General features: G+C 36.4%; 1 protein-coding gene across 1 annotated transcript; it reads right to left on the bottom strand.

The window, feature by feature from the left end:
• Window positions 1-1,042: 1,042 nt before the first annotated feature.
• Window positions 1,043-27,004, bottom strand: Sh2d1b (SH2 domain containing 1B). Its single transcript, XM_015491916.2, has 4 exons — window positions 26,691-27,004; window positions 4,189-4,252; window positions 3,120-3,276; window positions 1,043-1,669 (listed from the first exon to the last, which is right to left on the bottom strand). Exons 1-4 carry the CDS (start codon window positions 26,822-26,824, stop codon window positions 1,632-1,634), a joined length of 393 nt encoding a protein of 130 aa, XP_015347402.1. The 5' UTR covers window positions 26,825-27,004; the 3' UTR covers window positions 1,043-1,631.
• Between the last annotated feature and the right edge of the window lie 71 nt (window positions 27,005-27,075).

Here is a 27,075-nt window from a genome sequence, read left to right as displayed (position 1 = left end):
ATACCTACTATCCAGAATGAGTAACCACATTTTATATACTGATTTATTCATTCATTTGAGAACTATTCATTGAATATATTTTCTTTGCCAAGGATTGCTATAGTCGCTGGAAACTGGAACGTACTTCTTAATACCATAAAGAATGAATCAAAATTCTAGAACTGAATCACAGGAAGCAGGCTTGCTTCTGGTGGCTTTTACTGAACCAACCAGAAGAAATTGGCTCCCTCTGAATATGGCTCCATTTCACTTCTATACTTGGTCATAGCCTTGGATTGCTGTGACCCAGGAACTCATTACATAATGATTCACATTCGGGAACTCCAGCCACATGTCTGCTGCTCATGTCATCTGAAAATCTAGAATTCCTCTTTTTAATAACTTTGAAAGGATGGTCAAGGGTGAAATTAAATCACTGTGGTTTAAGGATGGGCATTGAACTTGGTACATTCCAAACTAACAAGGTTCTAACATTTTGAACTAGTAGAAAAATTCTAGAGGCCTTAAAATCAATTCAGTCATCTCTTCAGAAATATGCTTCTTAGTCAATAATGTCTACGAATAAGGCACAACTCTTTCAGCAAATATTTTTACACACTGTGGAGGATAAAAGGGAGACCCAAGCATGCTTTGATAATACTTAGAACCTAGGTGGGAAATGGGATCGCACATAGGAGAATATCTTTAAAGTATTTTTAAAAAATATTTATTTTTTAGTTTTAGATGGACACAATATCTTTATTTTTATTTTTATGTGGTGCCTCATGCATGCTAGGCGAGCGCGCTACCACTTGAGCCACATCCCCAGCCCAGGAGAATATCTTTAAAATACCCACATATATCACTATACAGAGCACGGAAAGGGCCTACAGTTGTGATCGGATACCTGTTAAGGAATTTTAAAATGGCTCCATTCTGACCACAGGTTTTCCTAACTTAAGATGGCTCCATTATACATGTGAAATTTAGGTTACGGTAAGCATGTTTATATTGCATTACAGGTTTAACTTTGATACAAAAGAAAACATAAATCCCTAAGTAAGGCAAGTACAGAGAATATGTTGGCTGTGTGAGGAGAATGAGACCCTGATCCCTTACCGTACACATTTCCAGCACTTCTGGATTCTCTAACTCCACTGAACACAACCAAGTTCTACAGAGAGACTAGGCCAGTATGTATAACCCCTGCCCCTAACCCCAACTACTTTTTATTAATGAAGAAATAGACTGTGATTTTTGCAAAACCACAGTCACTGGACTGAAACTCAGGGTTCAGAACTCATTGCCAAGTGCCCTTTCCTCTGTATGAAGCTGACAGAAAGAGGATGTCAACTGTGATGTAGTTCCTTTAACAAGTCAGGAAGAATAGGGTCAGGTGTCCCTTTCCAAGAAGTGAAGAGGGGCTTTAAGCCTTCTTGTAGTGTTCGTCTTGAAGGCAGGGATATGAGGAGTGATTTCTCCGAGGCTAATAGACAGAAGATCTTCAGTTACCCTGACTGGGAGATTCTGAATTGGCCACGAGAATTTGTCATTCCAGACCTACACTTTGCAGGTGAAGCAGTTACCAACTGTGAGAGTTGTTGCCCCATCTCTTCTTTAATTTGCTTTGTCCAGAGTTCTTATCTTCACCTTTAAGGTAAGACATTCACATAGTCGTCATCATTGTTCTCTGGGGGAAAAAGCAAAGGACCATCCATGAGACTTCATGCCCAGAAGCTATATTAACCAACCCCACTCAAGGGAAAGAAGACCAGCATTTTTCTTTTCTTTTTTTAAGAATGAATTTTTAAATAAATGATCCTAGGATCAGTGGATATTTTCTTTTTATTTATTTTTTAAACTTTTTCCATATTTTTATTGTTGTTTTTTAGTGAAGCCACCTTGGTTTTTTTTTTCTTTTTTGGGGAGAAGGGGGTATTATTGTTGTATAGTTACACATAACATACAATATAATTTGGCCAATATCATTCTCCTCCCATTCCCCCTCTCCTGGTCACTTTTCTCTATTTTATTGATCTCCTTTCAATGTTCATGACCACAGCAATCTTGGTGCCATATCAAAGTGACATCTTCAAATGGTGGGGGTACCATTTGAAGAGCTTTTCTGGAAAAATAGGGGGTTCCTTTATAAGCCAAGCTTTAAAGTTTCCAGCACTAGATATCTGCATTCACCATGGAAAAATGAGTGCCTTCATCAGAAGCTTGCTCTAAAGAGGCAAAGGCAACGGGAGGAGGAAAATAAGGTCAATGGGAGATATTTCCCTTTCTGTAGATGAGTATTTGGGAGCTCACTCTGCAAGTATTGACCAAACATGGAGAACTGGTGGGGAGATTCTTGCCCAGGTCTTGGGGAATATTTTTGAGTGATTCTTTCTCTTCTTGGGTTTTGTGACCCAAGGCTGTATCCTCTGTCCTCCCTGGCTAGCATATCTGATCTCACCACCATCACCTGCCCACTGGCAACTACATCACTTTCCATTGTGATTAGCCATACATTTAACCAGAAAAGATCAGGATTAAATGTCTCTGGAAGTCAAATTCAAACTACATTGCAACTGAGAGGTACTAGATTCTGTTGAGAGCAAATCTTAAGGGTGAGGGTAAGCAATAGTGGCTGCTAGTGATAAGATTTAAGACTTCTCAGATAGATTGTCTGCTCTCAAATTTACCACTATGGTTTCATATCTTTAGGGATATATCTGAAATATTTGTCAGCTATCCCTTTATAAATGGATGCTTATTAAATATTGGAAAAAAAATGTAAGAGAATAAGTGTGAATGAGAGAGTTGAAGTGATTTTCTTATTGGAAAATCTGTCCACGTGTTCATTTATTCCCAAACTTGAGCAGATTGCATGAGGTCGCAGAATGAATTCAAAGCCAGCCCAGTACCCTCTCTTGCTATTTTGGCTGCCCAAACACAGCAGTCCACCACTTGTAGGGGCTGGAAGACATTATTTTTCAATAAAATTGAAATTGCACTTAATAGGATGAAGCTTTTCAGAGGTAATGTCATGGGAAAGGGCATCTATTTGTATTGATTCTGCCAAGAGAGGACATTGGTGGAAATAGGTTGAAGGCTCCTTTCTGATCCCACAGGAAAGCTTTTATCTTATATACCATCCAGTTTAACTTTCAATCTTCTCCTTCTTAAGCTGGGACTGCTTCTCTTTATTGGCTTTGAAAGGTGAACCACCAGACCTTGGTTTGGCTTTTCAAACTTGGAGATCAATTCCTTTAGGCTTGGAAAGATCTGTTTTGGAGTACCTTCCAAAGTCTGCAAAAAAACAAGAAAAGAAGTCACTCATAATCTGCAATTGTGTGTGAATTGTGAAACTTCCTGAAATAGCGGTTCTCAGGGTTGCTTCTGAGAGTGGACAAACTGAAAACAAGAGGCCAACAGCTCATGTTTAAGAGCTCACACCAACTGCGATTCATAAAGACTGTGTTTCTGAGTCCAGCTCTGACTTGAGCTACTCTGAGTAAAGAGGATTTACAATCAAGAAATATGCAACTTGGACTGCAGTGTCAAGTCAGCCCTATCCTTGGCAAGTTTGTCTGGGGCCAATTCTTCTCGTAGATACACTGTAAAGGGGACTGCTCTAAGAGCCTATTTCAGACTTGTGCCCTACTGGCAAGCTTTGCTAGGGAACTAACTGAGGTGGACTTCTGATGGGAAATGCAAAACATGCAATTTACATACAGGATGAATTCAGAATCCCCCCAAAAGGTTGCAATTTAAATTGAAAGGAGGAACATCAACTTGACTCAGTAAAATTGTGAATAGTTGTTTTCTGTTTGTCAGCTGTAAACCAAATACTATTTTCTGATACAATCCTATAGAAATAATTTAAAAAAAAAGAATTTGCTTCCTCTACCTTTATGTATTTAGTTATCTTGATCACCACTGTGGTTATCATAGGGCCACTGTGTTGGGCTACAAAGAAGGGTGTTAATCAGGTTTTCTGACATGCAGTGTTATGATAGTGATGTAGGCTGACACTGAAGTTGTGTACAGGAGGTCTCCATAACACAGTCACTTCAACCCATCATCCACAGCAGGCCCCTGAAGACAAGGCTTTCCTCTTAGAATGCCTTCAGCTGGTCACATCTTGTGTTCAAGAGATGATCTCAGGTTTTCCTCTCCCAGGTTTTGCCTTGATCTGCAGGAGTCCTTATGTGTTCTCACCTGAATCTTGTAGTACCCATGTCTCTCTCTGAAGATTCGGTATGTATAGACAAAATTTCTAAACCTGTGAAAAGATGACTGTATGAATCATAATGTTCTTATATACAAATCGAGGCAACATGTCTCATTAGATTTTTTTTTTTTAAACTTTAATATTTATTTTTTAGTATTTGGCAGACACAACATCTTTGTCTGTATGTGGTGCTGAGGATCGAACCCGGGTTGCACGCATGCCAGGCGAGCGCGCTACCACTTGAGCCACATCCCCAGCCCTCATTAGATTTTTTAAATTCTTTTTTAAAATATTTATTTATTTGTACTAATCAGTAATGCAAGACAGCAGAATGTTCTTTGATTCATTGTACTCAAATAAATGGAGCACAATTTTGGACTTCTCTGGTTGTATTCTCACCCGATTTTATATGCAATGCTTTTATCAATCTTGGATCCTGAAAGAAACTAGTCAATATTAGGCCCTCTCATCTGAAAGAATTTGAAAGACACAGGGGCTTTGAAATGGGGAGCTCTATTGTTAGGATGGAAGTCTTGACTCTGGCAAAGAGAATAAGAAGAGAAAATTTACAGCTCCAGTGGTCTTGGTGCTTCACCCTAGCTCTTTCACCTAGCTCTAGGTTGATAGAACATATAAAATACCATTGAGCTATGCCCATGCTATTTATCAATGATTTCTCATTGACTGCATTAGAGAATGTTGGGAATTTTGTCCAAGCAAGTGATGTATTGTGCTCTTGTTTCTCAATGCAATAGGAGTCACTGGCTAATCATCTAATCATAATTTAGATAACGGACCCATTTTAGCAATTTTCCAAGCAAGAAATAAAATTCCATATTGAATTCTTCAATTCTAAGATATTATCAATGGTAAGATACATTATTAATTTCTAATAGCTTTCCTGGAGAAGAGTACAAACATTAAAGGAACCCGTCAACTATTGGACATATTCTGATTTTACAGAACATTACAATGTAAAAAAAAAAAAAATAGAATCAAAAACATTGAATGAGGCTCAAACTTCCTGATGCCCCGGCCCTCCACCACCCATACACCTATGCCAAAGAATGAAATGATTCATTTTTTATATTCAGTTTTTAGTTATAGGTGGACACAATGTCTTTATTTTACTTTTTGTGGTGCTGAGGATCAAACTCAGTGCCTCACACATGTAACCTAGGGCCAGCACTCTACCTCTGAGCCACAACTCCAGCCCTGACTCATTTTTTTTTACTGAATTGGTAAGTCAGGTATCTATTTCCAGCTTTAAGGTACAAGTATCACACTATAATTCATCACTAATTGTCTGGAGGTTTTGGTAATTGATTTCAAATCCTGATCCTTTCTGGTGGGGGGGGGTCTCATGAGGCCAAAATAAGCCAGTAAGTATCACATGACAAGTGTGATATAAAACCAAAAAGTTATATGACTGTCCACGTGTGACAAAGTATTCTAGACTGGGAAGAGGTCTCAAAAATGTTTTTCCAAAGAAATATTGTTTAAATTGGGATCTAAAAACAAAGTCTGTAATTGCATTTGGTTAATTCCACAGTTTTTGTTTGCTTGTTGTTTTAGAACCTTGTTATCATATAACCTATACTAAATTCTTAAATGTATTTATTTTAAATTATCTAAGGTAATCCTCACTAGAGGACTATGAAAAAAATAAAACACATGGAGGTGCTATGTTAATTTGATTAAAAGCCAAGATACAAGACAGACATTGCTCAAACATGCTCTTATTTTTTTGCAAATTAGAAAATTCTAAAAGGAGTAACAAGCTACATTACATTAATGCTTTATAATAAATTAACTTATTGAACTTATGATACCTATTTTTGCTTATTTTGGAAAGCTTTCCAAAAAACACTATGAGGCTCTGGGTGCGGTGGCACACACCTGTAATCCCAGAAGCTCAGGAGTCTGAGACAGGAGAATTGTGAGTTCAAAGCCAGCCTCAGCAAAAGTGAGGCACTAAGCAATTCAGTGACCTTCTGTCTCTAAATAAAATACAAAATAGGGCTAGGGATGTGGCTCAGTGGTCCAGTGCCCCTGAGTTAAATTCCTAGTACCAAACAAACAAACAAACAACAACAAAAACAAAAAACAAAAAACCAAACACTGTGAGATTACAGAGCAATGAGTTTAGTAGGTTAGTATGTATTTTGTATGATTATTCATACATGATATGTTTATGACAAGATTTATATGAATTTATGACAAGATTTACATGATGTGATCTGAATGTTTGTGTACCAAAATTCATGTAGGTTTCTTCTATTTATTTATTTTTTTGTGGTTCTGGGGATGGAACCTAGGGTTTCATACATGCTAGGCATGTACTCTGCCTCTGAACTATACCTCCAGCCCCCTAATTCAGTAGAAACATAATCTCCACTGTGGTGGTATAAAGAGGTGGGGCATTTTGGAAAATGATTAATTCTTGATGACAGCTATCATGAATGAGATTAATGTCCTTATAAAAAGGCTTCAGAGAAGAGGAAAAAAGAGGGAGAGTACTCAAATTACTAAAATATGTGATGAAAAAGAAAATATCACAATGGACATGACTGAAATACAGAAGATAATTGGAAATTATTTTGAAAATTTATATTCTAATAAAATAGAAAATATTGAAGACATCAAAATATTTCTAGAGACATAAGACCTACTCAAACTGAATCAGTAGGTCATACACAATTTAAACAGATCAATTTCAAGAAATGAAATAGAAAACACCATCAAAAGCCTAAAGCCTACCAATCAAGAAAAGCCCAAGACCAGATGAATTGTTGGTCGAATTCTACAAGACCTTCAAAGAAGAATTAACACCAATACTACTCAAAGAATTCCATGAAATAGAAAACTCATTCTACAAGACCAAAACCAGACAAAGACATGTCAAGGAAAGAAAGCTTCAGACTAATATCCCTGATGAACATACATGCAAAAATTCTCAATAAAATTCTGACAAATAGCATACAAAAACATATTAAAAAGACAGTGCACCACAATCAAGTGGGGTTCATCTCAGGGATACAGGATTGGTTCCACATATGGAAATCAATAAATGTGATTCATCATATCAATAGACTAAAAACAAGAATGAATGACCATCTTAATAGATGCAGAAAAAAACGTTTGACAAAATACAGCAACCCTTCATGTTCAAGACACTAGAAAAACTAGGGATAGTAGGAACATACCTCAAAATCATGTAACTTATATATGCTACACCCAAGGCCAACATAATTTTGAACAGGAAAATTGAAAACATTCCCTCTAAAAACTGAAACAAGGCAAGGATGCCCTCTTTTACCATTTTTATTCAACATCATCTTTGAAACTCTAGCCAGAGCAATTAGACAGAAGAACTTAAAGGGATACAAATAGGTAAAGAAGTGTTAGAGTCTGTAAACAAGTCAGGATGGCGCCTGGCATGTTGCCAGAGGGAGTGGTTTGTGAAGCAACGCCAGCGAGCCATTAAGTGTGGAGATTCCTTATTGGTTGACTGCTGTATCTAGTTTATGTTAATTAAGATAAGCTGTGTGGAATGTATATATACCCCTCCTGTCCTACAATAAACAGCTCCCACTCCTGCTGTATCAATGTACACAAGTTGCTCGTCACCCCCCGGTTATTTTGCCCAGCCAGCCGGGCTGCGACAAAGAAGAACTCAAACTATCACTATTTACTGATAACATGATTTTTTATTTAGAAGATCCAAAAAATTCCACCATAAAATTTCTACAACTAATAAATGAATTCAGCAAAATAGCAGGTTATAAAATCAACACCCATAAATCGAACACATTCCTATACATCAGCAATTAACCCACTGAAAGAGAAATTAGGAAAACTATCCCGTTCACAATAGCTTCAAAAAAATAACACTTGGGAATCAATCTAACAAAATAGGGGAAAGTCCTCTACAATGAAAACTACAGAACACCAAAGAAGGAAATTGAATAAGACCTTAGAAGATGGAAAGACCTACCATGCTCCTGGATAGGCAGAATTAATATTGTCAAAATGCCCATACTACCAAAAGTGTTATAAAGAGCTAATGCAATTCCTATTAAAATCCCAATGTCGGGCTGGGGATGTGGCTCAAGCGGTAATGCGCTTGCCTGGCATGCATGCGGCCCGGGTTCAATCCTCAGCACCACATACAAACAAAGATGCTGTGTCCGCAGAAAACTAAAATAAATAAATAAATAAATAAATAAATAATCTCTCTCTCTCTCTCTCAAAATAAAATAAAATAAAATCCCAATGTCATTCTTCAAAGAAATAGAAAAAGCAATCATGAAATTCATTTGGAAAAATAACAGATCCAGAATAGACAAAGAAATCCTTAGCAAGAAGAGAGAAGCAGGAGGCATCACAATACCAGACTTTAAACAATACTATAGAACTGTAGTAACAAAACAGTATGGTATTAGCACCAAAACAGACACATAGACCAATGGTACAGAATAGAAGTCAGAAACAAACCCACACAAATACAGTTATCTCATATTAGGCAAAGGTGCCAAAAACATTCACTGGAGAAAAAAATAGCTTATTCAACAAATGGTGCTGGAAAAAAATGGAAAGCTACATTGTAACAAAATGAAATTAAACCTCTCTCTCTCACCCTGCACAAAACTCAACTCAAAATGGATCAAAGGCTCAGGCACTAGAACAGAGACCCTGTGCCTACTAGAAGAAAAAATGGGCCCAAATTTTCACCATGTCAGCCTAGGATCTGGCTTCCTTAACAAGACCCCTACAGGGCAAGAAGTAAAATCAAGAATCAGAAAATGGGATGGATTCAAACCAAAAACTTCTTCTCAGCAAAGGAAACAATCAATGGGAGAAAATCAGAATGGGAGAAAATCTTTACCACGTGCACCTCAGATAAAGCATTAATCTCTAAGATATACAAAGAACTCAAAAAAAGTTAACACCAAAAAAAAAAAAAAAACCCAAATAACCCAATCAATAAGGGGACTAAGGAACTGAACAGACAATTCACAGAAGAAGAAATACAATCGATCAACAAATACATTTCAAAATTTTCAACATCTCTAGCAATTAGAGAAATGCAAACCAAAACTACTCTAAGATTTCATCTCACTCCAGTCAGAATGGCAGCTATTATGAAGACAAACAACAATAAGTGTTGGTGGCGAGGATGTGGGGAAAAGGTACACTCATACATTGCTGGTGGGACTACAAATTGGTGCAGCCAATATGGAAAACAGTATGGAGATTCTTTGGAAATCTGGGAATAAAAACACCATTTGACCCAGCTATCCCTCTCCTCGGACTATACCCAAAGGACTTAATAACAGTATATTACAGGGACACAGCCACATCAATGTTTATAGCAGCACAATTCACAGTAGCTAAACTGTGGAGCCAACCTAGATGCCTTCAGTGGGTGAATGGATTAAAAAAATGTGGCATATATACACAATGGAATTTTACTCAGCAATAAAATAGAATAAAATCATGGCGTTTGCAGGTAAATGGATGGCATTGGAGAAGATAATGCTAAGTGAAGTTAGCCAATCCCAAAAAAACAAACGCTGAATGTTTTCTCTGATATAAGGAGGCTGACTCATAGTGGGGTAGGGAGGGGGAACATGGGAGAAATAGATGAATTCTAGATATGGAATTGGGGTGGAAGGGGAAGGGAGGGGGGTGGAAGGGGAAGNCTATTTGTCTCAATAGGGCAGAGGGGTGGAAGGGGAAGGGAGGGGGCAGGGGATTAGCAAGAATAGTGGAATGTGATGGACATCATTATCCAAAGCACATGTATGAAGACACGAATTGGTGTCAACATACTTTATATACAACCAGAGATATGGAAAATTGTGCTGTATATGTGTAATAAGAATTGTAATGCAAAAAAAGTACATGTATAAAGACATGAATTGGTGTGAACATACTTTATATACAAATATATGAAAAATTGTGCTCTATATGTTAATAAGAATTGTGATACATTCTGCTGTCATGTATTTAAAAAAATAAAATCAATTAAATTTAAAAAAAATTATACCCCATTTATGTATCATATATATATATCAAAGTGCATAAATGCATTCTATTGTCATGTGTAACTAATTAAAACAAAAAAAATCTATAAAGTTAAAAAAAAAAGGCTTCAGAGAGCTGCCTGTATCTTCTGTCCATTCTGCCATGGGAGGACATGGTGTTTGTTTCCTCCAGAGGACAAGATGCCATCTTGGAAGCAGAGAACAAGCCCTTATCAGACACCAAACTCCCTGGTGCCTGAGCCTGGACTTCTCAGCCTCCAGAAATGTGAAGAATACATTTCTATTATTTATAAGTTATCCAGTCTAAGGTATTTTGTTACAGCATCAGGGACAAACTAAAATATATGACTATGGTATGATGGCATAAACAAAAATTTATTTTTAATGCTCCCTGTTCTACTTATTTTTATAAGTGCCATTCATAAAACTTTTAAAAGAAACACTTTTTTTCCCCAGTGTGCATTTATATGAAAGATTTGTAAAAAGACCATGGTTCCCCTAGGTCTTCTACCTGCACTAACCCCCTGCTGGCACTCCCCCACCCCCGCCACCATTAGTGACATGGAAGTCTCTCCCCTTGTCACCTCGCCACTCACCATGCCTCCACTCTCTCCCTGTTGAATTTGTTAAGCTAATTTCATTATGCCCCTTTTCCTTGTGTGCCAGTCATTTCAAGAACCACTCAGTCTGGCAGGTTTGCCTTATCTTCTGCATTCTAATTCCACAAGACTATCTATAGGCTTTGTCTGTTCCCTTCTTCCTCTCCTGAAATCCTTCCACTGGGTTCCCTGGAATTCAAGCTTCGCCATCCTCAAAATCCTCTCTACCTTCAATCTCCTTTAAGCACATCCCTCCCTTTCTCGTCACCTTCTTGCTCTCAAAGGAATCTGCTGTCCCTCTTACCCTGGGCACTGCTTCCCCTATTTCCCTAAAATGCTACTTCTTCCTCCCACCTCCTTCTCACTATGGGCCTCACTATGGGCTTCACGATGGGCCCTGGGATTGAGGCTAGTCTTCTTGCTCTCAGGGTTCTTCAGTGCAGTTTTCTTTTCTGAATCCACAGCTTTGAGTTTCATGTCTCTAAATTATTTCACCTAATACTAGGATCACCTTCATCTTTTGGTCTCTAGTTGTAGCTCAATGTCACTCTCTCCATTATTATTCTTGTCTAACTCTTGGCAATTTCAATTCATACATAGAGGGTTCAACAGCCCAATTTCTTAGATCCTTGATCTTCGCTCTTCCAACGATCTTGCTCTCTACCTACCTAAGCCACTCACTTCATAACCAACACTGGTTACATAATTTGCAGGCCAGGGCAAAATGAAATATAGGGCCCCTTGTTTAAAATAAAATTATTAGAAATTTTGAGATGGTGATGATGTTTGATGATATTTTCAACATATCATGGGTTTGTTGGTAGCATAACCCCTTCATAATTCCAGGAGCATTTTACCTCAAACTCTTCTACTGAAATAGCAAAACAAGAATGTTGACTAAATTCCAACTTGTTGTATGCAAATGAGGTGAGAACATGGATCCAGGTAGAATAGTTTTACTTTAAATTAATGAAGCCCTCACTTGGGCTCTTGATGCTTCCAGGGAATCATTTTTTTCCCCTTTTCTCCTTAAAAAAATGATTCTATACCTTCTCTTGTCTCCATGAATCCCCACTATATGCTTTCCCATCCTCATTCTTTCCTGTTATATTATTATTAATATTTTTGATGTTTTTATTAGTGCACTATAGTTCTACATAGCATTGGGGTCATTTTAACATAATCATACAAGCATGGAATATAATTTGATTCATTTCACACCCCAGTACTTCCTCTTTCCCTTCCTTACTTCCTCTTCCTGTTCTCTTTCCTCTACTCTACTGGTCTTCCTCTGTTTATTTGTTATTTTAAAAATCAGTTCCTTCTAGTTAAAGGCAGAATTCACTGTGGCATATTCATATTGTACATAGCACAATTTGGTCCATTTCATTTTGCAGTTTTTCCCTTTGCCCATCCCTCTTTCTTTCCCCTCAACCCCCCTTTTCTCAACTCCACTGATCTCTCTTCTATTTTCAGGGGATTCCCCCTCTCTTTTATCCCTTAATTTTCTCTAGCTACTGCATATGAAAGAAAACATTCAATCCTTGCTTTTCTGAGTCTGGCTTATTTCACTTAGCATGATGTTTCCATCCATTTATCAGCAAAGGCCATAAATAAGTAGAGAATTCCCAGACTTGTACCACCATACCTGTTAACATCTGTACTCACATACCCTGCCATTTTTACTACAGATGAACTTTGCATATCTCTCTGAAAGCTAATCCCTCCTGTTTCCAGTGGAGGCGTATCCTCTTTCATCTATTTAAGGACATAGTTTTAGCAATTGTTTCCTCTCTGTCTGACATCTTTAATTATTATTCTTTATATAACAGCCTGGGCGATTTTTTTTTTAATGTGAGTCAGATCATGTCACTTCTCTGTACAAACATCTAGGCTTAGAATAGTCAGGTCAATTTGGGAAAAGAAAAAGACTGGAGTGTATGAAGGGCATGTCCTATCTTGATAAATCTTTTTCTTTTTTTTTTTTTTTTAAAGAGAGAGTAGAGACACAGAGAGAAAGAGTGAGAGAGAATTTTTTAATATTTATTTTTTAGTTTTCGGCGGACACAACATCTTTGTTTGTACGTGGTGCTGAGGATCGAACCCGGGCCGCACGCATGCCAGGCGAGCGCGCTACCGCTTGAGCCACATCCCCAGCCCATAAATCTTTTTCTTATCGTCTTTCTTTTTTCTCTTTCTTTTTTTTTTTATAAGCTATAATTAAAATAGTGAGAAACTAGTTTCAGGGCAGAAAAAGATATTAGTGGCATACAGTAGTCCAGAAACACATCCATGCACATATGAAAACTTGAATTGTGACCAATCCATCATAGCAGGTTGGTGGGCAGGGATGAACTATTTGTTAAATGGCAATATTTTCATATGGAAACAGATAAAACTGGATTAGACTATAATTGAAGACTCAGTTATGAAAAGGCAAAACATTAAACTTCAGATAAATAAATATAAGTGAACAACATAATGACACTGAATTAAGAAATTTTTAAATCAGAAAATGCACAAGCCATAGAAAATATTAATTCACTTTAAGAATAATTTTATCAGTGCATATTAATGATCATGGTGAGATTCATTGTGACAATTTCATGATACATATAACACACTTTCACGGTATCCACCTTACCTGTTTCCCTCTAATGAATTTATTTTTTAAAAATTAAAATTTTTGTTTATCAAAATATACTATTAACAAAGTGAAAAAGTTCACAAATTGGGAGAAGATAATTGTATATATCTCATTATATATAAAACTAATTCTTCTTCTTATATATAACAATATATAATGAGAATAGAAATGCATAATTAAAAAAAGAATGCCAATAAACACTGCCAATCAAAGGAATGCAAATTAAAAAACAATTAGTTATTATTTTAAACCAGATTGGCAGAAATGTAAAATTTACTAATGTAAAATATTGGCTATGACATGGAGCTATAGAAAGTTTTATTTTATTTATTTTATTTTTTTTAATTTTTTTATTGTTGGTTGTTCAAAACATTACATAGTTCTTGATATATCATATTTCACACTTTGATTCAAGTGGGTTATGAACTCCCATTTTTACCCCGTATACAGATTGCAGAAGCACATCAGTTACACATCCATTGATTTACATATTGCCATACTAGTGTCTGTTGTGTTCTGCTGCCTTTCCTATCCTCTACTATCCCCCCTCCCCTCCCCTCCCCTCCCCTCTTCTCTCTCTGCCCCCTCTACTGTCATACATTTNCCACATTTTTTTTATCCATTTGTCTCTGAGAACAATGTGGCAAAACTTAGTAAAATTGAAATGTGTATAATTTGAGTCCAAATTTCTATTCTATGAGATGACAATATTGGAAGAAAACTGATGATGCCGTGCTTTATTATTTATTAATAAGCAAAGGTTGGTAGACCGAAATATTTAATACATTTTAAAATATAAAAGATCACAAATACTTAAAAAATCAAGTAATCGAATAAATTAATAAATATATATTCTTTTCTAATAGGAATTACTGCATTAATTAAAAGACAATTGTCTCGACCCCTTGCCCGCAAGGAAGACGCAACTCAGGAATCTTCTTTCAGCAGTTTATTCAGGCCCTTGATATTTCTTCTTCTCCCTCCCGGATGCCCCTCCCAGCCTTAGTAAAGCATCTCAAGCCCCAATGCAAAGCTGCCACGTGGAGCTTTCTCATAGGGTGGTAAGGGATTGCGTGCCAATTCTCCATATTAGGAGTTGTTTATCACAGGCCACAGTGGAAGCCGGCGCCATCTTCTAATGGCGGCCACGGTCTAATTAGAACGGCTCACCACAGACAATATTTAAAACAAAACTCCTTAAAACTTAATAAATTTTTATTAATCTTGAAAAATTGAAAAAAAAAAACAATAGCTTTTTTCAAGTGCAATAGTGTGATAAAGAAAAAGGAGGGATAGCAGAAGGGATGAAGAGAGGAAGAAAAGAGGAAAAAAGAGAGCAGGGTAAGGGGAGGGAGAAGGAAGGAAGGAAATGTACATGAGTGGTCTCATTTTGCATGGTGAGCATTTCTTTTTGTGCAGTTTTCCAGCTATTGGAAAAACTCTGTTTACCTTAGTTGTGAAATGGTAAGTACCCAAATACTTTCCTTTGACCTGTTCATCTTCAAATAATCCCATCTTTCTTTTGTAACCATTTTGAATTTTATAGGAGTTGATACCTTTGTGTTGAAAGCAAGTTACAAATTTTATTACTTAAGTCTTTAGTAATCTTGATAATTAATTGTCTTGATTCCAGATGGTTTACCGTCTGTTCTGTTTTTATCCAAAAACAAGACAATTAAACAGATAAAAGGGCTCGCTACTAAGTATTTATTTGTTTTGTAATCAATGTCTTGAAGTTCAATATTTTGAGGGCAAAATTACGTTTTTTTTAGTAATTGTCTTTTGTGAAGTTTTTATTTTCTTGCATATTTGAAAAAATTTTAGATGCTTCAAGAAACTGACCTAATATGAATATAGTCTAAAAGTTTGTATGCCTTATATTTATCGAGTGTGTTGGGAAGTGTGGAGGGGGGAAGAGGTGATTCTCATGGGGAAGTGAGAAGAGTTGGTGGGTAGATGGAATTTACTTGGAATATTCCTGTCTTAACGTCTCAAGTGTTCTCATAAAGCTATGATATCTGAGTCAGTGAGAATATTGACACCCTGCCAATCTGCATGCCACAGTGACTAGCCCATGTGCCATCTTTGCCATCCAAGTTTTGTCCAGAGAGTTGGAGGTACAAGACATCTGAGTTTTGATTCTGAGCACTGAGTGCTTCAGCTGAAGTGGCTTGGGATGGAATGCTCCACTGGGGTAATAGAAAGGACTTCTGAAAAATATCATCCAGTACTATCTAAACCTACCACTAATCATCCTGAATATTAATTATCCTTTTACTCATTTACAACTCACACTAGGCTGTGAGCTTCCCAAAGCCAGAATCAGGGTGCCTGCTTTGTTCATTCTAGCACATATTCAGTAAATAATTGTTGAGTTTCATTGAATGATCTTAAAAAGAAATGTGCCAAGCCTAAATGAAGAAATCTTACCAGGAGACATAATATTTCACCGAATAGGGAGACACCGTGTTTTTGAGTGGAAAGAGTACTAGTAAAAATATGAATTCTTATCAAATTATGTTTTAATTGGCATTCCTAACCCCAACTAAAGCTAAGATACAGATTTGTTCCCTTGTTTATTCAAGTTTTTTTAAATTTCAGCTGATCAGAGATTTTTTAAACCACTAGCAACTCCCATCCTTTTCTCCTTTTACCTGTTCTGGTTTTTTGTTTTTGCTTTTATTTCATATGTACTTCTAGCAACATTCTACGTTTATACAAGCTTTTAAAAAGGCAATTAGAAATTTGCATTAGGAATAAAAATGTCTTCATCACTTTGACCAAATATTGAACTATAATTTATTCTATGTAAGTTATCAGAAATATGGATTATGATATAAGCACAAGGGCTAAAATATTATCAGCATCTATGATGATGAAAAAGTAGAAATAATTTACATATCCAAAATATTAGAAGATGGTTAAATAAGTCATGTGCTTTTACAAGATCAGTTCTTATGTAGACATTAAATAACATTCATAATAATTTTTTTTTTCAGTGCTAGCGATTAAATCCAGGGCCTTGCAAGTGCTATTCTACTAAGCTATACTCCCAGCCTCAAAAGAATGGTTATGGCAGTGGAAAATGCCATGATATGACAGTGTTAAGCAAAACAAAAAGACCAGATGCCAAATTTTATAAAGTTTGATATCAAGTATGAATAAAAAAGACATACAACAAAGACCACAAGAAAATATTATAAGTATGAACAAAACTTATTTTAGTAGTAGGTCCATGAATGACTTTTTTCTGTCTTTTTGTACTTGTTTTTTCTTCTTCTTTAAAAATATACAGGGCATATGTTTACTTTTCAAATTAAAATACTCGGAAAAAAAGGAAGAACGTGAGTGAGTTAAACTTTACCTTTCAGGTTGAGAGCAAACAAAAAGCTGTGTCCATATTTTTCAACCTTAGCATATTTTATTTTTATTCTTTTCCTATGAAGACAGGAAAAACATCAATGGTGTTTTTTCTTACTTTCACATAGCTCTCAACATAACATTTCTGATGGCAGATGTATGAGTTGGATCCCCCAATACCAACCAATTCTGCAGTGGATATCAGCTGGGTGTTTTCTAATCTAGTCCTGACACTAATTGGAGATAGTGTCAGACCCCATAGGTTGAGACCCCAAGACTTCCCCCTGCTTCAGATTCCACTACCAGGTTGTGACCTATACTTCTGATCAACCAGCTATATACTCCCCTCTTTGGGTTTGATTAGTTTGGCAAAAGGGCTTGGCAGAACTCAGAACAACACTTTACTCAGGTTTATAAATTTATTATAAAAGATATTACAAAAGATACAGATGAACAGTGGATAAAAAAGATAGATAGGGAGAGGTATGGGATTGGAGGTGTGGAGCTTTCGTGCCATCTGGGCTTGCTACCTCCATGAATTCAGCTATTTGGAAGCTTCCTGAACCTAGTCTTATGGCATCTTTATGGAGGCTTCATTACAAAAGTATGATTTACTAAATCATTTGTCCTTGGTGATAGATTCAACCTTTGACTCCTTTCCCCATTCATTTCCCAGGAGGTTGGGGGTGGGGTGGAACTATTCCTGCCTTGTACTTTGGGCAACCAGCTCCCATCCATAGGCTACCTAGGGATTGCCAGTCAATAGTCACTGTTGTTGGCTCTTATCCCTCCAGATATCCCAAGAATTTTAGGAATCTGTGCTAGGAAACTGGATGAAGACTAAATATATGTATGCATGTATGTATCTATTATTACAAATCAAAATAGCACATTTCCCTCCCCAATCCTCTTTTTCTCTGATAAGTTTTATTGATTTTCAACCATGAGTGATTTTATTCCCTCATGAACATTTGATGTTCTCCAGGGACATTTTTATTTGTTGAAAATTGGAAGGGAAAGTGGCTACTGTTATCCAGATGCTACTAAATATTTTATGATGCCCAGGGCATTCCCTGCAACAAAGAATTATCTAGTCCAAAATTTCAATAATGTCAAGGTTAAGAAACTCCAAGATATACAAAGGAATGAAGAGCACCAGAAAGGACAAATATGTGAGTAAAAGAAAACAAATTTTCTTATATGTAAGTTACTTTAAGAGATAATTACTTACTCAAACCCAAATAACAATGTGTTATAGGATTGATAAATATATATAAATAAGATGCATGACAATAATAGCACAAGGGCTTGGGTGAATGAAAGTGAAAGGATGTTACCACAGGGAAAGTGGTATAAGATTACTTAAATATAAGTTATGATAAGTTCAATATGTACAACATTAAAAACATAAATAAGAAACTAAAAAATCAAAGAATTATAGCTAGCAAACTCCCCAAAGAGATAATTTGGAAATATAAAAAAATAATCAATCCAAAAGTAGTCATAAAGAGGAAAGGGGAAACAAAGAATAGAAGGGATAAATAGATTGTAAACTTAAACCTCATACTGTCAATCATCAATTAAGCATCCCAATTAAATGAAGATATTGTCAGATTGGGATAAAAAAACCGAGATCCAAGAACATGGACCTCAAGAGATCTGATAAAAAGACAAATAGATTAAAATTTAAATGATGAAAATAATTATATATATATATATTTTAATATTTATTTTTTAGTTTTCGGTGGACACAACATCTTTTTTTTTTTAATTTTTATGTGGAGCTGAGGATCGAACCCAGGGCCCTGGTCATGCCTCGCGCATGCCAGGTGAGCGTGTTACCACTTGCGCCACATCCCCAGCCCAAAATAATTATATTTTAACTTTAATAAAATTAAAACTAGCAAAATCAAAGTAGATTTCAGAGCAAATAATATAACCAAGGATAAGGAAGAGAGCCCATACAATAAAATAAAGGGCCAACCAATTAAGAGGATTAATAATCGTGTTTATGCACCTAAATATTTATGTTTCAAAAGTAAAACTGATAGAACCACAAGAAGAAATAGATAATCTATGACTACAGTCAGAAATTTCAACTCCTCTCTAAGTAATCAATTGAACATGGAGAGAGAAAATTAGCATAAGAAGGAAATAAATACAAAATCTGAAATTATTAAAATATACATGAGAAAAACCAATAAGGATAATAAATCCAAAATCTGTTGTGATGATAAATACAATTGACAAAGTGGTTGTCAGATTAATAAGGAAATAGAGACGATACAATTTACCAATATCAAGAATGAAAGAAGCCGGGTTGGTGGTGCACGGCTACAATCCCAGTGGCTAGGGAGGCTGAGGCAGCAGGATCGCAAGTTCAAAGCTAGCCTGAGAACAGCAAGGTGCAAGCAACTCAGTAAAACCCTGTCTCAAAATAAGGTACAAAATAGGGCTGTGGATGTGGTTAAGTGGTTGAGTACCCCTGAGTTCAATCGTCTGTGCCCAAAAGAAAAAAAATGAATAAAGATGTGAAATCACTGCCAATTCCGGTATTAAAATAATAATGAGATATTATGAGAAATCCTACTTCAATAAATTTGATGTCATCAATTAAATGTAAAAATTACTTAAAAATGCAAACTCCCAAAGCTCATCCAATAAAAACATAGCCTGAGTAGCCATACATTTATTAAAGAGATTGAATGTGTAGTTAAAAACTTCCCCACAAAGAAAACTCGAGGCCCAGATGCCTTTATTGTTGACTTCTACTAAACTTTTAAGGAAGAAATAACAACAATCACAAAGTCTCCCAGAAAATTAAAAAGGAAATCCTCCCAATTTAGTTCATGAGGTCAGCATTTCTCTGATATAAAAAACACACATAGACATAAAAAAATAAGGACAAAGACTATGTTTCCTATTAAATAGATGTAATAATTCTTACCAAAATTTTAACAAATCAATTCAATCGATATATTCAAAAAACAACAATATATCATAATTAGATAGGAATTAGCTCAAGTTAAATTGTAAGGTTATTTTTTTGGGGGGGGGGATGGGGTCACCAGGAATTGAACTCAGAGGCACTTAACCACGGAGTCACACCCACAGCCGTATTTTGTATTTTGAGACAAGATCTCACTGAGTTGCTTAGTGCCTTGCTTTTATTGAAGCTGGCTTTGAACTTTTGATCCTCCTTCCTCAGCCTCCCAAGCTGCTAGGATTATAGATATGTGCCACTGCACCTGGCTGCAAGGTTGTTTTTAATATTTGAAAATCAATCACTATTGACTGATCAACAAACTAAGAACAAATATTCTTCTTAGTTCATGAAGAAAACTAACAAACTTCTGTGGTCATTTCTTATTTAAAACAAAACAAAAAAACCCACTAAAACTTCTTAGCTCTACTATGAATAAAAGTACTAAACTCATACTTATTAGTAAAAGACTCAATGATTTCATTCAAAGATTAGGAAATGACAAGGAATTTTATTCTCATCATTTCTATTACATATTGTTCTGGAAGTTCCAGTCAGTACAATAAAGCAAGTAGATGGTATGTATAAAATCATACAGACTCTACAAAAAAAGGCTAATGCAGGATACAAGTCTAATATATAGAAATTGTATTTCTTTTTTAATATTTATTTTTTAATTGCACACAATGCCTTTATTTCACTTAAAACAGTTTGTAGGCGAGCAGCTGGTTTCAGGCTGTGGCCAGTGTTGTGGGGAAATTTGTTCCGGTATGTGTTTTGAGCTTTATTTAGTCAAATTTTGAAAGATCAGTTAAAGGAAATGGAAATAAACATGCCCTATGATGTCAATTATATGGTCTACCTTTTTTTAGGTCGTGACATTCTTTATTAACTTGGGTTAACTGTTTTAACATTGATATTTGTTAACTTTGGGTTAATGTTTTAGGACTTTTGACTTCTAGCCTTTTGCTGCTCTTGATTGGAGTGTGTGTTGGTGTAATCTTTTATTGTACTAATTTGTTAGTATGTGGGAAAAAATTAAATGTTTAGGATTTTATCCCAAGAACAAAGATGGACAAAATTTTTAAAATATAAGTACAAAAATTGTAATTGTCCCAAATTACATTTGATCCATTGCAAAAATGCAAAATAAATGTTAAAAATAAGTGTATGATTATGTTTACATTATGGTATATACAAGCAATAAAATACTAAGCAATCATTAATAGATGATGTGTATCAACTTAATCTGAGCTGCAATGATAAGTATAATACGTTGAAAAAGAGATTGCAAACTGTCGTGTATAATGAAGCATTTATGTGCAAAGTTTTTTCGTTGTTGTTGTTGTTGTTTTTGGTACCAGAAATTGAGCCTAGAAGTGCTTAACCACTGAGCCAAATCCTCATCCCTTTTTATTTTTTTGTTTTGAGACAAGGTCTCACTAAGTGGCTTAGGGCCTAAGTTGTTGAGTCTGGCTTTGAACTTGTGATTTTCCTTCCTCAGCCTCCCAAACTGCTGGGATTACAGGTGTGTGCCACTGTGCTCAACTGTGCATAAATATTTGCTTATATATCATAAAGAGAAGCCTGGAAAGATATGTGTTGAAATTTTTTAAAATGGTGATTTCTAGGTGGTGAGAGTAAAATAATTTCTGGTTTCTTCTTAATACCTTCCTCAGAACAACAGAAAGATAGTGCCATTATACTCCTGAGCAAGGACAGACAGGAGTTTGGGCACCAATCTTTCTTACCTGCAGTCTTACCTGGCTCAGGGGAAATGGATAAAGGCAAAGTACATAAAAACATATTAACAGTTTGGCCTTGGGCAAGTTATTAAATCAGAAGCTCTAGTTTCTTTCCATACAAAATAGAAATAAGTGTTTGATTATGTTTAAATTATGGTGTATACAAGCAATGAAATACTAAGCAATCATTAATAGATGATGTGTATCAACTTTATCTGAGCTACAAAGTATAATATGTTGAAAAAGATAGGTTGCATACTGTCATGTATAATGAAGCATTTTATAGAAAGTCCCTCCTTTCCCTTAACTCCACAGATAAATCCTCTCCATCTCCTAATACCCACCGCATTTTGGCTTTACAAATTGCAAAGGCAAAACCACTTTCAACTTCCTGATACTCCCAAAGTCACACAATACAGATGGTGTTTGGTGTGTCGGGGTTTTCTAGACAATCTATCATGTTGTGAGATCAGATACCATTTCCTGTCCATGTTTACCACATAGCTTTCTGGCCAGTGCTATTAGCCACCAGGCAAATACTCTCTGAGACTTCTTTCCTTTGCTTTTAACTTCACTGTAGTATCCTTGTTTAGGTCTCTGAAAACATGGAAGTTGACATATTGCCATTCTAATGCAGCAAAGCAGAAGGAGCTGCTCATCTCTAGCAAGCAGAAAGACAAGATTCTACACATTAGGGTACACTGCTGAGCCCTCAAGTTCTCTGCTTGGTTCCAAGGTGACCACCTTGAACATAGTTCAGTGGAGCAGGGGATATGGGTAAAGGCAAAGTACCTAAAAACATATTAACAGTTTGGCCTTGGGCAAGTTATTAAATCAGAAGCTCTAGTTTCTTTCTACACAAAATAGAGGTAATGTCACCTATCTCAAAGAACTTTGCAAAAGACAAAGGAGATAATCCATGTAGCATGCTTAGCATAATGTTTGCTTCATAGGAAACACCTATGTGGTGGCTCTTTCTATATAGAAAAACCATGTAGACAAACAGGCTAATATTTATGTTATATTGTAATTTTAGATTTGCTTACACACATTTTATTATGATTGGACATGGTTTGTATGCCAAAGGCCTTGAATTTGCAATACTCCTGTCTCAGTCTCCCAGGTCACTGGGATTACAGGAATGTGCTATAACTTTTTATAACTCCTGGCTATAAAGCTTTTTGTTTTCATCAAATTGTCTCCTCTTACTGGAATGTAGCTTCATAAGACCATAAACATTGCCTCTAGAATGTATCATTGTTTTACCAATATTGAGGACCATACTTGGAACCTAACAGGTGTTTAGTGTTTGCTTGTTGAATGAATAAATGAAGGTTCCATTCCTCCTCCAACTCCTGTATCTAGTAATGTCTTGCTCTTCACTCCTCGATAGGTAAGTCACTCTTTGCTCTCAGCTCTCAGAGTGCCCTAATGATAGTCCAGTCATCACAATTGTCAGAAACAATTGTGTTTACTTCTTATTTTCCTTACTAGGATCTGACCTATGTTGAAGGCATTAACTGAGTGTTTGGGGGATTTCAAAGTATTGTTGAACAACCCAAATTGAGTAGTCCTTACTGATCTGGGTGATAATAAACTTTTACAAGGACCACAATGAGATGTACATGGGGACATTTGACTTGAGCCTTATGCCTGAGGGTGCATGAAATTTTGCCTAATTTTCAGTGACATGGGTAGAGAGAGGAGGGCAAGAATTGACCATGTGCAGGCACCCAATAAGTATTTATTCTTGCCTTTCCATTTGATTTATTATTTTTTTAGCATGTCTTAGTGACGTTTTCTTTAAATGAATATGTAAGTTGGCCTGATACACTGCAGAGAAGCTGAGAATAAATGCCACTTTCAAAGAGAATCCCAGCACAGACCATGGTCTCTGAGATACTGGTCAAGGTTTGTCCTATCTCTGGCACATCTCTTGCAACTTCTTTTTGTGTTTTCCATTTCCACTTGTCTCACCATATCGAGTTCTTTACTATCTCCCGTCCAAAAGCAAGACAATCTCTGTTTTTATCATCTCCCACTTCAGTCCATTCTCCATGTCAGTTTGAAATTCCTAAAACTTGGCACTTCCCTGCTCAGAAGCCATTCGTGCCTCCTATTTACTACAGAATTATTCCTTTTAAATTCCTTGATCTCATCCCAACCTACTCTTCAAAAATCTGGTTTTCAAACTACCTTTGAGTAACCTGCATATAAGTTGTATGTGCTTAAAAATATCTGACTTGGATATTGCTACCACCTCCCCTCCCTAAAAATGCATTCCACCTCATTTCCTTGTAACCAAATTGCATCCACTCTAAGTCCTATCTCCAATCTACCTAGGAAGACTTTCCTGCTCATCTATTCTGTCCTTAAATTTAAATAAAAACTCTCTTTTCTGGGAATTTTACTTTATCCTTATTTTATTTATTTAAGACATTTTGGACTGCCTAAAAAAAAAAAGCGCCAGGCATGGTAGCACATGCATATAATCCCAGCATCTTGGAAGGCTAAGGCAGGAGGATTACAAGTTCAAAGCCAGCCTCAGCAACTTAATGAGGGCTTAAACTACTTAATAAGACCCTGTCTCAAAATAAAAAACTAAAAAGAGCTTAGTGGTTAAGTGCCTCTGTGTTCAATCCCCAGTACAAACAAACAAACAAACAAAAACAAGTACTATATTGAAATTCCTGTAGAATTTCCCCCAGAAATACAATGTTTGGGTAGAGAGTGAGGAATCACTACATTTTTTATAAACTATTAAAAACAATTTTTTGTTTAAAAATGAAAAAAGAAACAGATGCCTACGTACAACAGGTAAACAGTGCAAATAAGTTATCAATGAAAAAGTGAACCTGACACTCTTCTCCCAATCACTCCTAAATTCCCCAGACATTTTTTTTTCCTACTCTGGGGATTGAACCCAGGGGTTCTCTACCACTGAGCTACATCCCAGTCCTTTCTATTTTGAGAGAAATTCTCATTAAATTTTGCTGAGTCTGAACTGGAACTTGTGATTCTCTTGCCTCAGCTTTACACGCCATTGAGATTATGCCTGACTAACACAATCTTTCTCTCTCTCTCTCTCTCTTTTTTTTTTTACTCAAATAGGGTCATATTTTGCAGCTTGTCTTTTATTTTTTTAAAATTTTTTATTTATATATGACAGTAGAATGCATTATAATTCTTATTTCACATATAAAGCATAATTTTTCATAATTCTGGTTGTATACAAAGTATATTCACACCAATTAATGTCTTCATACATGTACTTGGATAATAATGTCCATCACATTCCACCATCATTTATAACCCCCATGCCCCCCCTTCCCCTTGTCTTTTCAACAACAATAAATCTTGGAGTTTTTTTTTCATAACATATGTGGATTTATCCAATCTTGCCTGATAGAATTTTGCTGATGTTATAGATTCCCTCCTAGAGACACTGAGACCCTTCCCAATTTGTACAATCATAACTCTGAAGAAAAATTTTATTAGTAAAATCTTGAGCTACATCACTGGTTAAGAAGCCTGCATCAGTATGAGCATAAATGTCCTCTGCTCAACACTAATTACCTCTGGGTAGTCTTATTTCTTACTCATCTCTTAAAGGTCCCACTACTTCTTAACATTGCCACACTGGGAACCAACCTTCCAACACACAAACCCTTAAGGGACAAACCGAAGCAGAAACTACCAATGGCTAAAAATGTATATAAAAACTTTCTCATCATCACTTTTCACTTGAAAATGTAAACTGAGAACACCTTAGGGCTATCAGGCTCATGCCTGTATCTCCAACACCATTTAAAGAATCGAACATATCCTTATATATTCTCTTAGTATTTATAGTCACTTTTGTCTTTACAGTTCTCAAGTTCTAAGAAGCACACAAGCTTATCCAAAGAATGATGAAGATTCTTTGCCTGGCCAGACTTTAGTCAGGCTTCTGAACCTTCTCCTAAGCCCATCTGTGTATTTCCTTATAAAAGTCAGCTATCAAAGAACTCTGCTAAGTCCATTTAGCAAGAACGCTTATCTTCAATATTTGATCAGCCTTAATGTCTGATCAGGTTCTTCATCTGCCAGCACACCCCAGTTGATGTATGATAACTCTGGCCTGTCTTCCCCTAGAATCCTTTTAGGTTAGTTTGGCTGTAATTCTTCTTATCTTAGCAATTTTTCCATCCACTGACTCTACTCCTTTGTTATACATTTTCACTTGCCCAATGCTGCATTCAAAATTGAGCTCCATCCCTCTTCCTGCTGCAAATCCAATTGCAGTGGTCAAGTGATCTGAATAAAGTTTTTCTCGCCATGCTCTAACAAGTGTCAATGAATAATTTCACTATAACAGAAAACAATTGATTTTTAATTTTTCATAGGTAGAATAAAGGGTTTAGTTTTATAAACGGGAAAATATACAAAGTCAGGGGATCTCCACTGATATCTGTTCAGGATGACTTTCTAAATTGAGTGTAAACAATTTCTTTCATCAAAATACCTCTGATATTCTGGCTTAGAATCTTACACTTAGCATAGACTCTGGAAATACCAGCTAAATTTTAATACTAACAAGTCATTTGAGAAATCTGGGTTTCTGTTTCTTTACTGATAAAATGCTGACTGCTTCTGCTTCTCTTGCTATACCACAAGAAAAATGAAAAGAAATGATTTATGGTTAAGCCCTTTACAATCTAACAAAATATGAAACATTTGTATTTTTAAGTTTGAAAAAGGCTGTAGCAGAAATACAATCTTTCAGATTGGAATTTTATAAGGGGCCCCTTCTCCATACCAAATAAACAGACCTGTGAAGGAGAGGATGTTTCTGACATTTCTACCTTCTCTCTATCTCACATGTTTTTCTTTCCTTTTCCTTCCCACCAGTGCCAATTCTGCTGCTACAGAGTCTGCTCATGTGGTATTCACACCAGGGAGAGGAGAGCAGGTAGGAGAGCAATGGGCACATCCCTTCTGTCCTGTCTTGGAAGCTTCTAGCTATTTGGGGCTGCAGCACAGTGAAACACAATTCCTTGACTATGTGGCTGCCATTACTGCAACCAAAGCCAGATTTCTAATGTGCTGAAAATGAGGCTACTCACGAGACACAGAGGCACAGGGCTCCTGGCACAGACTCGCTGTCTCTTAGCAGAAAGTTGCCATCCACTCCTTCCTTGAGCAATAAGATCTCACAGTCTCGCTTGGTCAGAGGGCCGTGGTAGTAAGGTAGATCCATGAAGAGCCTTCTTGTGTTTTAGTGGCCTGTTAACCTGAAATCCAACTCCAAGCCAGGGGATGGCTCTGAACAGGGAAGAGGAGGCAGCTGGCTTAAGGAGGCTTGTGGAAATACCTCTTCCTCTAGTTGGGTGGGAAGGAGATGGGGTTGCTCAATGGAGCTCAGTGAGCTTCACAAGATTCAGGAAATGAGAATAGTGTGGGTGATAAAGTGACCAACCCATGTTAGCCTATAAGTGACTCACACACAAG

This window comes from Marmota marmota, unplaced genomic scaffold (genome assembly GCF_001458135.2).
Source record: "Marmota marmota marmota unplaced genomic scaffold, marMar, whole genome shotgun sequence".
In the NCBI taxonomy this organism is placed as follows: Eukaryota; Metazoa; Chordata; class Mammalia; order Rodentia; family Sciuridae; genus Marmota; species Marmota marmota.
Note: the sequence above shows the minus strand (reverse complement) of the source record. Positions and strands in the feature narration are given on the sequence as shown.

Bases quoted from the DNA above. Each gene is read 5' to 3' on its own strand.
- Sh2d1b (XM_015491916.2), bottom strand. From the start codon at position 26,824: ATGGATCTACCTTACTACCACGGCCCTCTGACCAAGCGAGACTGTGAG. The intron at 4,253-26,690 runs GTGAGTAGCCTC...ATCTTTTCACAG, and splicing joins GCCCTGTGCCTCTGTGTCTC to GTTTAGAAATTTTGTCTATA. The intron at 1,670-3,119 runs GTATATAAGATA...TTTTTCCCCCAG, and splicing joins ATTGAAAGTTAAACTGGATG to AGAACAATGATGACGACTAT.